General features: G+C 36.1%; 1 protein-coding gene across 4 annotated transcripts in view; it reads right to left on the bottom strand.

Moving 5' to 3' along the window:
* Positions 1-12,852, bottom strand: part of ACSL3 (acyl-CoA synthetase long chain family member 3) — a 55,136-nt gene that overhangs the window by 18,490 nt on the left and 23,794 nt on the right. For all 4 annotated transcript variants that reach the window (XM_060767891.2, XM_060767890.2, XM_060767892.2 and 1 more), the window contains 3 exons: positions 6,991-7,168; positions 1,665-1,774; positions 710-848 (listed from right to left, as the gene is read on the bottom strand). In XM_060767891.2, coding sequence (XP_060623874.1) covers positions 710-848; positions 1,665-1,774; positions 6,991-7,168 — 427 coding nt within the window. The remainder of the gene's footprint in view (positions 1-709; positions 849-1,664; positions 1,775-6,990; positions 7,169-12,852) is intronic.

Genomic DNA, 12,852 nt, shown 5'->3' with positions numbered 1-12,852 from the left:
TTAGTTAGAATCAAGGATACCACCTCCACTGCATGACTTGTTTGGAGCCTATTTTTCTATGCACCTTATACACATATCCTTATAAATATTTTTTACAATATTTTTAATAATGTTGCAAATGAAAAAAAAATATGTATCATCAGAAAGCAAAGGTGTCACTATCTCAGTCACTCATGTGGACAGGTTTGGTATATTTCAGAAGTGATGTTCAGTCTGTACTGTAGAAAGCTTTCACTAAGTTCAACATAACCTTTTCAAGCTGTGGTATAAATGTTATTTCTTGTTTTGTCTATGGCAGACACAGCAAAGTGTGACAACTGAGCTGACACATGTAGAAAGTATGCTGGAAATCCCACAAGGAAAAAAAAGTAATTGGAGCTTTTATAACACATGCCAAGAAGTGAAAATTTCTTTGCTTTACTTTCGTAAGTCTTAGTCATAAAACTGCACACTAAATCAGCATTTTGTGCCAGATCTTTTACATTTGTGGAGAAAAATTACCATGCAGAACTTTATAAAAGCAATAGAAAACATGACAATCTACAGAGCCAAATGCTTCTAGCATCTATAACAGTTATATCTAGCATATGCTATCCACGTTAAATGCACCAAATAAAAACCTTCAAGCATTATCATGACTTTTTGTTTTCCAAAAAGTTTTCTTTATCCTAAGCACAAAAAAGATAAACAAGTAGATAATTATACATACTATTTCCAACTTTCTCTCCCATTGCTTGAACGGATGTCATAGTGTGAACAATTACACCCTTTGGGAATTCTGACCATGTTGCTGGTTTACCATCCACAGTAATAATATGCCGGAGTAGTGGAACCTGAGAAGCAATACTCTGCAGGGCACAAAATAAGATATATAGTTTTAGAAGATCTTTCTAGCACTGTCTTTTAAAACATTACTATCTAATATATTAGTTCAGAAGAAGTTATAAAAAGTGTTTTTTTATAATAATAATAAAAAAAGAGAGACAGATAAAAGAGTTGGAATTAGAAAGTGCTGAAGGCAAGGATGATAAGCAGTTACAGAAACAGGTACAGCATAGAAAAACAGAAAAACACACCAAGGCAAAAGAAGAGAAACAAGTGGACACAAAAGGCACGCATTTAATAATAATAATAATAATAATAATAATCTTTATTTATAGCCCGCCACCATCTCCCCGAGGGGGACTCGGAGCGGCTTACATGGGGCCAAGCCCGGACAACATGTTATTTCAGCCAATGAGTAAGATCCCCAGTCTTTCATGTTATTTTAGCCCCTGGTGGTGCAATGGGTTAAACCCTTGTGCCAGCAGGACTGCTGACCAAAAGGTCAATGGTTCAAATCCGTGGAGCGGGGTGAGCTCCTGTCTGTCAGCTCCAGCTTCCAATGTGGAGACATGAGAGAAGCCTCCAAGAGGATGGTAAAGCATCCAAGCATCCCCTGGGCAACATCCTTGCAGACGGGCAATTCTTTCACACCAGAAGCAACTTGCAGTTTCTCAAGTCACTCCTGACATGAAAAAAAATTAGGATATTTAAATTATTTCTGCAACTTATTAGATCAACAAAGAGAAGCAAAAATTTAAAAATATACTTCATGCATATGGCATTTTCTTCATAATACTAAAGAAACATGTATACAGGCGTCCAATTTATCTATGACTTACCTTCAATTTTGTCTGCATCAGTTCTTTGCTAGTAACAATAGTTGTCACTTCAGTTTCATTTAGTCCATGCACTATTGCAGGGCCTCCTAGGGTAGCATACAGTGTAACAACTGGGGGGAAAAATTAAAAATCTGTTATACTTTGCTGCTTCAAAGTCAACACTGGAATTCTGCAAAACAAAACCAGAAGTAGATTGTGCTTGTGCATTTGTATCAATCTCCTCATAAAACAGTAGTTCTGCTTCTCCAAGTCCTACAGAAGAATTCCTACTCTTTCCTACTTAACAGGAGGGCACACTGATTTGAATTCTGAATATTTCCACCTTAATTTTGTAGTAGGAATGGAAAGCATTGCTCAGCAAAGCAGACAATGAAAACAAACTTAAATATCAGCTACTAGTTGGCTACTTCACACTGATTTTTAATGAATTACCCTATATAATGTATAAATCTAGAATATTTAGTCAAAAAGCTAACCCACAAACTTGGGTCTGCTTACCCACAGGTCAATGTAACTACTGTACCTTAACTCTTATATATATATATATATATATATAAAGAATCGTTCTCTGGTGAAAGTCAACAGCTTGTCCATCCTGGGAGTAACTAAAGTAAGTACCAGCTCCCTTTGTAAGGATGCTTCTGTCCTTTTTAGATGCCTGAGATGGGGAAATGACGGCAGCGACCATTGACACTGTTCCTTCTCCACAGAATGATTCTCAATGTATCTACAGGCCATATCAAAATCCATATTTTAGCCCGCAAACCTGCCTTGTATATATACATGAGGTTGACTTATACATGAGTATATAGGGCAATGAAGAATTGATTGGACCATTCACTTTTTCTCCAAATAGAGGAATAATGGTTACTAAACAAGTTGTTATGATCTGGCCAGATTCATCAACTGAGTCTTTGAGTTCAGCTATTCTTTGTATCTTCATAGTTATTTAACACTCATAGAAGTGATGTTTTTTCTGGCAGGAAAAGAAGTGCAGAAGAGCACAATATGCAAACTATCTCTTTACTTCCAACTAGCCTTTCATCAAATCTTTTTACAAAAAAAGAAATGGCCAAATTTGTGACAATCAGGACCATAGCTCAAAGCCACTTACAAGAGGACATATTTTTAAGGATACTCTGATCAAAGGATGTGCCTTGAGTTGTCAATGGACTACAGTTCTCACAAATCCTGACTACTGATCATGACATTGGTGGTGGTGGGAATCAGAGTTCAATAACATCAAGATCAGTTTTTCCTAAATTTTGGTCTTCCAGGTGTTTTGGATTTCAACTCAGACTCCCTGAATTTAATTGGCAAGGGTAGCTGAGGCTTCCATGAGTTGAAATCTAAAACACCTGGATGACTAGAGTTTGAGGATCACTGATCTAGATGGCCACTGGTTCCCAGTCCTTGTCTTATACCCTGCAAGTATAAGGTGGCACATTTTGTTTATGTCGTCATATGCAGGGAAATGAATATTCCATCATGCTGAAGTAGTAGCACACATCCTGCTCATCAAGTCAAAACTGCTAGGAAATAACTTTTCTTAGCAGCTTGCTGCCTCTACAACTGTAAGTTAAAATATCAGTAATCTCAGTATTCTGGCAACAGGCATGGAGACTTTCCATATCAGTGCCAGCCAGTTCCCAGAAGCCACACTTGTGGCTTGGGAATTCTCTCTGTCAGAAAGACAAGCTACAACAGTCCGGAAAATGTCATCACATTGAGGCAGTTTCCAGTACTTTCCACTTGAGCTTGCAAAATATGCATAACTATAGCTATGCTTGATATCTTGGTTCATACATGCTAGGGAAAGGTGAATTTTATTTTACTTACTAATGAATTTCTTCTGAGGCACTGAAAAATAAAAGAAGAGCTTTGGGGAAAATCCTTCTCAGAGTACTATTTTCAGAAAGTGGCCAAGGTGGCTGGGGCATTCTGGTCAATAACCACCACCACGCAATTCTGCTAATATTCAGATACTAAACCCTATAATTACCAGGTCATTAGGCACTCTTAGCTACATGTGATTAGATGAGAAGAAAAACATTTCTTGGATATCATTAGTTCAACATGAACAAAACTATTTTCCCTTTAACTCAAAAACTAATCTGCTTGAACTGTGTTCTTGTTTTTTGTAGGTGGGAGGCTATTTCATAAGGAAGACCATTCTAAGCTGTTGCAAAGCAAATACACATGTACATTGTTTTCTTTGATTTGGTGGGAGCAAAGTACAAAAGACTGTCTTCATTTAGTTCCCATGTGCTCTCTGTGCTTAATCCAGTGACCCCTATTATATAAACATTACGATTTCCCCTAGCCAACTCTCAGCAAGCTATGGAAGAAGAAACAAATGCAATCTCTTGAACAAGAATTGCTATCATTCACCTACAGAGTATTTGGTGACAGTGAGGATGGGTGCACAAAATGAGAAACATTCCAGCAGTACATGAAGTCAAGAAACTTGCCTAGTTTACAAAATGGTACATTGACGTCATGAACGAAGTGAGCTACAGCAACTGCAAGCAATTACCACACACAGGGTCTGCCAAGTTAACATTGTGCATAACACTTTTGCATGCACACATACAGTTTAAAATATCAACAGTATAGTCAATAACAAAAGAGTTAACAGAAGTATATTTGTTACTTTTCAGCAGTAATTCAAAACAAACAAGAAACAAAAGGTCTATCCAAATATTATTCCTTTGGTGAAGTAAGTTAGTATAGTATTTGTTTTCTAATTCCATACAAAAAGAGAAATGGTACGTTAATTCAAGAAGAAAGGAAGCAAAGATATATACTGCACTATTATCTCCATTTACTAGATACAGTAATCACTTATCTCCAGTGACTAAAATTGATATTTTACGTGTGAAAAATTGTCCCATCAATCAGGGGGAAGAACAATAAAATTAAAAATGCATAACTAGTTTTGTGGAGTTATATATAGATGGGAAAAATAAACCAAGTAAAACTAGGAATTAAGGGTTTTTTAAAAGCATAGTACCTTCAGGACTACAGATAATGAACACAAGTAGAATACTACTTGTCAAACAATGCAACAGAAAGAATGGCTCCTTACATAATTAAACAAAATTTAATTAACTACATTTTATCAACTAACTCAATGTTGAGAAGCGACTACGTGAAAAATGAACAACAATATTAGCATCTGCCAGCAAATAAGTCAGCCAAGTTCATTCATTTGAGATCACTACACGTTGTGTCACTCTGTGAGCCGAAGCACGTCTCAGAAACTTGAGACGTCCTGTTAAATCCCCACTATCTCCATTCCTACCCCGCTGTGCTGGGCGCAAATACAGTCTTCCCTACACCAGATGTTTCAAAGTATTACTACGTTTTCATATTAAAAATTGAAGCCCTCTCTCAGAAAAGTTTTGTAGAGATGAGAGAGAGATTAAAACTAAATCAGTTTCTGACTATTTCTGGTTTTAATTTTTTTTAGCCTGTTTGATCATTATGATTAGTGCAAACAGCACAGAACCATTCTAAGACTGTCTTCTGATATAATTCAGACTTTTCCAGCAGTAATCTTTACAATATTTCAGGAAGAAAAGCACTTTGGGTTAACTGGAAATCAGCCTTGTAATAATACATCTATCTCTCCTTAACCAAGCCTGCTCCCTATTCCAGGCTCTTTATTCCAGGTCCACTGAAAAGCAAAGGCACAGTGATGATAGATGATTAAAATACTATGGAAATACACAGATTATAATGTGTGTTAGACTATTCAATTATCATGGCAGAACTGAAGCAGTGTTGCACAAGACTATAAATTTAAAGGCAAGAGCAAATACAGTATAGAAGGAGAACACATATATGAATACAAAGCAAGTCATAAAGCTATATACTGTATTAACATAGGAAAACGTAAATTGATCCCCATTTTGTCTGAAAAAGACAAATAAACTCGGTTCCTAGAGCACTGATCTATGAACCAGTTCACAAAATGAAAGTAAAAAAATTAAATATGGCACCTCCTGCTTCTCCCAATATAGAGTTCTTCCAGATTAAAAGTTCTCAACACTATCAATCAAAGAATTGGGCAAGTGACTCCATTTTTATTTCTTTAGTGAATTTTTGATAGGAAAAAGAGATGGAGGCAATTGTGGAAGAACATTGTATCATTTGGACCCTATTTAAAATTCACCATTTTAAACAGTGATTGCACAAGGAAAGGCTTTTCTTAGATTATCTCAAATAAAAACATTTTTAAGTAATAATTTCCTGAAGTACTTTTTCTCAGCTCTCCAAGCCTTTAAGAGCCTGTTTTCCACCTTTTAAGGGATGGGGGTTATTTTTCCTTTACACCTTTATCCTATAGTACAAAATACATGCATGAAAAATATATTAAATGTATTTTTAAATTTTACTGCATGCAGGGAGGCTTGAAAGCATGAGCCAAAGGATCATGGGAAAGGTATTGTGCTTGTTAAAAACCCACCTATACTTTAAAGATGTCTAGACTTACAACTGGAGTGAACTGAATTTTAAAGATTTTGTGGGAGAGTGAGATTTCCAGATCACTACAATCAGTATTTCTAAAATGAGGATAAAACTCATATTATTAGATTTTTTTTAAAAAAATGCAGTTAACTAAATTAAATGCCCAGCATTATTTTTAATTTTAATCTATTACATTTGGCCCGGCCATTGGTTTTCAATGCTTGTGTGTTACTGTGATTTATTGTTTATTTTTTGTTTGTGACTTATATTAATTGTATTGCTTTGATTGTTTTGTTTTGCTTGTTTATTGATGTATTATGGGCTTGGCCTCATGTAAGCCACACCGAGTCCCTTGGGGAGATGGTAGCGGGGTACAAATAAAGTATTATTATTATTATTATTAACTAGAAAGGTAATGCATGGAACTGAACAGGCACCATAATATGGCTCAACCACTTAAAATGCCACAGCATGTGCCAAAAAAACACCCCACAAAAGAGACAGACGAGCTGCACTGAAGGAATATAAATAAGATGAAACTATATGTCTCTTCTGCTTGTTTCAATAAAGCCATTTTTCCTGAGGGCCCAAAACAGATGGAAAAAACATAGAAAAATACTAAAGAAAGATTATTTGAATGTAATGTGCTCCATAAAAAGGAAGTGAAGAAAAACGTTAATTCTGACTAGGTATCTAGTGAGGAAGCACAAAAGTATTATGGGAGTAGGGGCATCTTAGAAGACCAAGAACCTTCCTAATCCAGAGTTTACCATATTAAAGTGATTGGGAAAACCTAACACTGTGTTCAGAAGGAGTAGAGAAAAGACCGATATTGTCAGGGGATAAAACTTACGCTGAAAGTTGTTCATGAAGCAAGCCTGGGCAACAATCATCCATTCCGCTCTAGTTTCACAGAAGATGGCAATATTTGTCTTTGGTAGCTGGCCCAACACAATTAATCCATCACCAAATTGTCTAGCTTTGTTGTAAACATCATCATATGAGAGCCAGTTGTATTTTCCAAGGATTACCTAATTTAAAAAAAATGAAGATTAAGAAAGAAACTCAGAAATTCAGCCTTTGTCTACATATTTTTCCTGTGCCCTTTCCCTCCCATGTTGCTTTCCTCCATCAAAATTTAGATTTCAATATTCTGAGAAAAGAAGCTGGCTTTATGCAAAATACATGTGATAATAACATACATAAATAAATGAATAATGCAGTAATAAACAACAGACAACAAAAACAGAGGAATGGTTTCTTGTGATCTCAATTCAGTTTAAGTTGAACTTATTTCATTCACAAAACATGAAAACTACATACACTATCTGGAGGAGCTACACAGATATAATTAATAGTAACTTAGTAATGCTGGCCAACCTGTCATTTTGTCAAAGGACGGAAGCTATTATTGCACAGAATCACGGTGTTGCTGCTAACATGTAGGCTGTTAGGAATTGTGGGAGTTGATGTCCAAAACACCTGGAGGGCCGAAGTTTGCCCATGCCTGATCTAGATTGAGGATTGCCTGATAACAATAACATAATATTTTGCATCAACCCATAGGCACTGGTCCTCATTCCCTCCCCTTTGGTTGCCACTGAACATCATCATACAATCACAACATTAATTATGCCACAAATGCAGCCTTAAAAAGAAAAGACTCTTCAGGTAGGAGAAGCAGAAAATTTTGGTGTCTAGTTACACACCAAAGACTGTCATACAGAGATTCCTATAGGCAAAAATCTTAAGCATTTAACAAAAGTGTGCATAAAAAGACCAATGCTGCCCTCCTGTGGGAGCTCCTTTTACAACAACAGAAATAAATTACCAATTGGCATATAGAAGTGGTTCGTAACCTGTGGGTCCCCAGATGTTTTGGCCTTCAATTCCAAAAAATCCTAACACCTGGTAAACTGGCTGGGGTTTCTGGGAGTTGTAGGTCAAAACATTTGGGGACCCAAAGGTTGAGAACCACTGGGCATATGGGAATCTATAAAGATTTGTACAGGCAGTCCCCGAGTTACAAACATCCGATTTACAAACGACTCATGGTTATGAACGGGAGTGAGCCAACAGGAAGTGAGAGCTTTATTACCAGTCCTCGTTTCCACAACAAGCCACATTTCTCAAAATCCAATTATCACAGGGACAAAAAGCGAAGTGAAATCTTCTGAACAGGGGTACAGACAGCAAACCAAACAAACACCACAGGGGTGTTCATCCTTCCCTATGCTATCCAAAGCTAAAACATCTAATTTTTTGGCTGGAGTTACACTTGAAAATGTACCTATTACGACTTTCAAACAAAATCAACTCAAGAACAAACCTACAGGCCCGATCTTGTTCATAATGTGGGGACTGTCTAAACACATTTACTCCCAGTAGATCCCATCAAAGTCTGCAAGACTGAACTCCAGTGTGGTACAATCCTCTTCTGAGAACTTTAATTTCAATTCATAGGAGCAACACATATTTTAAAATCACTCACAGCATGTTTTACATTAAAAAAAACTAACATCCTTTTGGTATTAATTATTTATACACACACACACACAAGCTGTAATTCTACAACTAAAATTAAGCCCATCCCGAAATCAATGGACTTTAACTCTGAGCAGATACATATATGATTTACACAAATCTTCATGAAGATTTATATATCTGATTCTATTATTTCAGCATTTCACTGAAAAGTAGCTACCTCATATGGACATGCTAAACAGGTCTATCAATTCTAGACACCTTCTTTTACAAAGTTCTTGTTGTTTTAAAACAAATAATTAATGTAAGAGGTACAGAGGCACATCTGGTTCTTAAATATAGGTAAGGTTTTAAAAACTAAATCTAATCTGTTTTTATAACATAAAATGAAAACACATTCTCCCAGGGGTGGCCAGAAGATTATGTCTTTAGTCTTTCATCACTGGATTATTTGTGGTACAACAAATAACTAAAAAGCTGGAAGTTACTCCAAAGGTTATCTACTCTAGCTTCCTTCCAAAACAAGAAATGTCAGTCAAAGCATGTATGACAGATCCAGTGACAGAATCTTCCACCTTCTTAAGTAGGATTTATGATTGCTCAATCAATGAAAGTACTATTCAGTAAGTTTTACTGATAAAATATGGCATTTAACATTCACCTCTTGTATAATACAAGTCATTCTAGAATAGTGATGAGAAACTGTGGCCAAACAAATATTGTTGAACTACCAATGCCATCATCTACTGACTATGCTTTCTAGGGATGATAGAAATTGTAGGACAATCCCTATTCTTGAGTGTTTCTCACACAGTGAAGTAGGGAAATAGTTTGTCCCAATGAATCAGTCTTTGCATTTGGTTCCTGATTGCAAACTTTCAAATCCTTGTAAAAAATCTTGAAAGCCTAAAATCAGCCTTGGGCTGCTTTACATATATAATACTGCCATCTTATGGAACAAGAGAACAGCAATAAAGGCGCTTACTATAACATTTTTTCTCTAAAGGCTTACTGTATATACTCAAGTATAAGCCTAGTTTTTCAGCCCCTTTTTAGGCTGAAAAAGCTCCCCTCAGCTTGTACTCAAGTCAAGGTTATTTATTATTTGAGTGTTATTAGTATTATTTTTATTACATGTATTATTTTTATCTATTATTAATATTACATTTATTATCTTTATCTATTTATTTATTGTTATTATTACATTTATTATTTTACTCCATTTATTATTATTATTATTACATTTATTATTTTACTCTATTATTACATTTATTATTTTACTCGGTTTATTATTGTTATTATTATACTTATTATTTCACTCTATTATTATTACTTTATTATTTTTTTATTACATTTATTATTCTACTCTATTATTATTGGAAGGATACGTAAGCACATTTAAACTGAAGAAGGTTAGAATAATGGTTTAATCAGAGTTGGACAGCCTTATCTTAAATTGCAGTTTTATGTAAATATTCAAAAACATTTAACCTCCTGATGCCTCCATTCATGTAATCGTAACGGTATCAATACGTTTCCCCAGTTCTTTGTGGTAAAATTATGTGCCTCGATCTATATTCGGGTCAGCTTATACTTGAGTATATGGTATTTAAATTGACATTTTAATTTTATACTCTGGCCCTAGCAGTTTTGGGAGAACATTGCCCTGAACCCATCCCCTTTGGATTAGACTGGGCATGTAGAGTCCAAAATCAGATACCCGAAATCTTCAAGAGCATCTCAACATTATGCAGTCACAAACATAATATTTCCTTTCTGTAGGATCCTGGAATTTGTAGTCTGATGAGATACTCAGAATACTGTACCAGAGTACTGCTGATGTAGTGATAGTAATATCATTATCATCATCATCATTGTTATTATTATTCCCCACTTTTTCACTCCACAAGAAGACTCAAAGTGGCTATGAACTAGAATTCTGAAGCAGGGAATTCAAAGTTCCTCATCATACTATGGATGGCCAGAGTTCCACTGGATGAAAGTGGAATTATTCACAATTATTCTAGAGTGCAGATACTAAATGACTGACGTATAACTGCAGGAAAGGGAAAAAATCGGCTCAGGGTTAGTAAGGGACAGAAGGAAATGCAGAACTCTCCACCCCACCCCTGACCCTACTCAAAGTGAGATGGGAACTTTCCTACCAGCTACAGTTTGAACTTTATTCAGAATTTGCAACAAGGTTTCTTGTTTCCTAGAAGCTATTGTGCCTCATTGAGCAACCCTCTTGATCTTTTAGACTACAACCCCCAGAGTCTCTTACCACTGGTCATGCTAGCACATACTTCTGGAAGTTCAAAACATCTAGAAAAACGAAAAGCCCCCGCCCCCCGCCCCCCAACCCTGTCATAAAAAACAGAAATAAGACTGACAAGATGGAGGACATGTGGGATAATAAGACTCTTGGAAGCCCCAGTGGCTTGGACTCCACTTTTAGGTATCTAATGGTATAAAGCATCCATAACTTTAAAAAGATCCAGAGGACTTTCAAAAGGCCCTCCAGTGGATAATCTTTGAAAGCCTTTAATCATGTCATTCTCACCAACACCACTTTTTCCCTTATAAGAAAGTAAAATAAGCAGCTCTGTTTCTGTATTTCTCAGCTGTCTGGTAGTTTAATAACTTGCATAACAGAATAGCCTAAATCTCTCTAATACTGAACATTCATTCCACTAATTATCCCTAGAAAAGAAACTTACTAAGTAGATAAATTCCTAATCTGTGTGCAAAAGCCCAGTTTTCAAGCAGTAACAACTTGTTTTCAGTAACACTTTGGGACAACTAGGACATGGATCACATGCACTCATGATCAACAAATTTTGGCACGGCTCATGAGCTAGCCAATATTTACATTTGCTCACCATTCACTGAGCCACCCTTTCCCACAATTCTTCCTGCATGGGGAGGGAGCAAGAGGGAGCAAGAGGGGGAGAGAGGGAGCTTTTGCCAGACATCATGCCAAATGAAATATATCAATAGGGATTTATAAAATGCCAGAAATTCACAGTCCATATTTTCAGAACAGAAAAAAATCAGAGTTGGTCTGAACAAGTGGCCTTAGGGCAATTTTTCCCAATAACCCTCTCCCCCAAATGTATTTTGCTTGGCAGAAATTAACGGGACTGCTAGTAAACAGAGACATGGAGAAAACAATGAAGTCAGAAGACAGAAACTGGTATATAACAGTTAATTTAAGAAATACTGAAGAAACTTCCCAATTTCTCAATCCAAATAATACTATTGAGTATAATTTAATATTTTATATTGATGTTACTGCACATTAATGTTAATTATGATAAACTATTACTCATGTACAACTTGTGAGAAGAATCTGATATAGAGTCCCTTTCATATACAGACTATCCTAGAAGAGACAAAGCATCTCAAATGGCAACCTTATGATCATAATATACTATCCTGTAAGAGTACATAATAGGTTATTTTCTATTTTTAATTTATTACCTACACACTTAATGCCTGCAACACTTAAGATCCAAAATGGATTACTTTGCAAGGTCCATAGACAAATTGTCTGCCTTGGGATCCTTCAAGGCTGCAAAAATTGCTGAAAATGTATAACATTATGCGAATGGGCCTTTTGTTAAAAATTAAGAAAGGAAGGGCAGAGATGACAGCCTATTTGAATTGTGAATTGCAATTTCTGAATTCCTCTAGGAGAGCCAATTCACCCTTTTTGTAACAGAAAGAGCAATCTGAGGGAGTTTGAGGAATAAGGCAGGGGAGAATCAGCTACATAACCACAAGTGGCCCCAAGACCACATTTTTACCATCCACGGCTTAAGATCTTCAATGAATATAAAAATAAGACATTAAGCCAAGGGTGGGTAAATGTCACATTCAGCTTCCCCAGGCTTCCCCAACCACCAATACTAAAGGGTGGGCAAAAAATAAAATAAAATAATGACATTTCCCTGTTTGGGAACTACTGACAATTTTGCCAAGTTTGGGAATATTCCCCCATGACCTTTTCAAAGGTCTTCCTCCAGACAAAAACAATAATTAGAATTCATGCTATAGCTATTTCTTCTTTTGAAAGATGGCTTGTATTAGCCAAAGGAAAGCAGAAAAATGAGAATTGCTGGCTTTTTTGGAGGGGAGGGGGAATACAATTTATTTTCCCCAGGGATTTGTGGAGGGAAATACCACCCCTGATCCCAGTATTCACTTCATATCCCCATCATTTTAATAT

The sequence above is a fragment of the Anolis sagrei genome, chromosome 3 (genome assembly GCF_037176765.1).
Source record: "Anolis sagrei isolate rAnoSag1 chromosome 3, rAnoSag1.mat, whole genome shotgun sequence".
In the NCBI taxonomy this organism is placed as follows: Eukaryota; Metazoa; Chordata; class Lepidosauria; order Squamata; family Dactyloidae; genus Anolis; species Anolis sagrei.
This window is presented reverse-complemented; position numbering and strand designations above follow the sequence as displayed.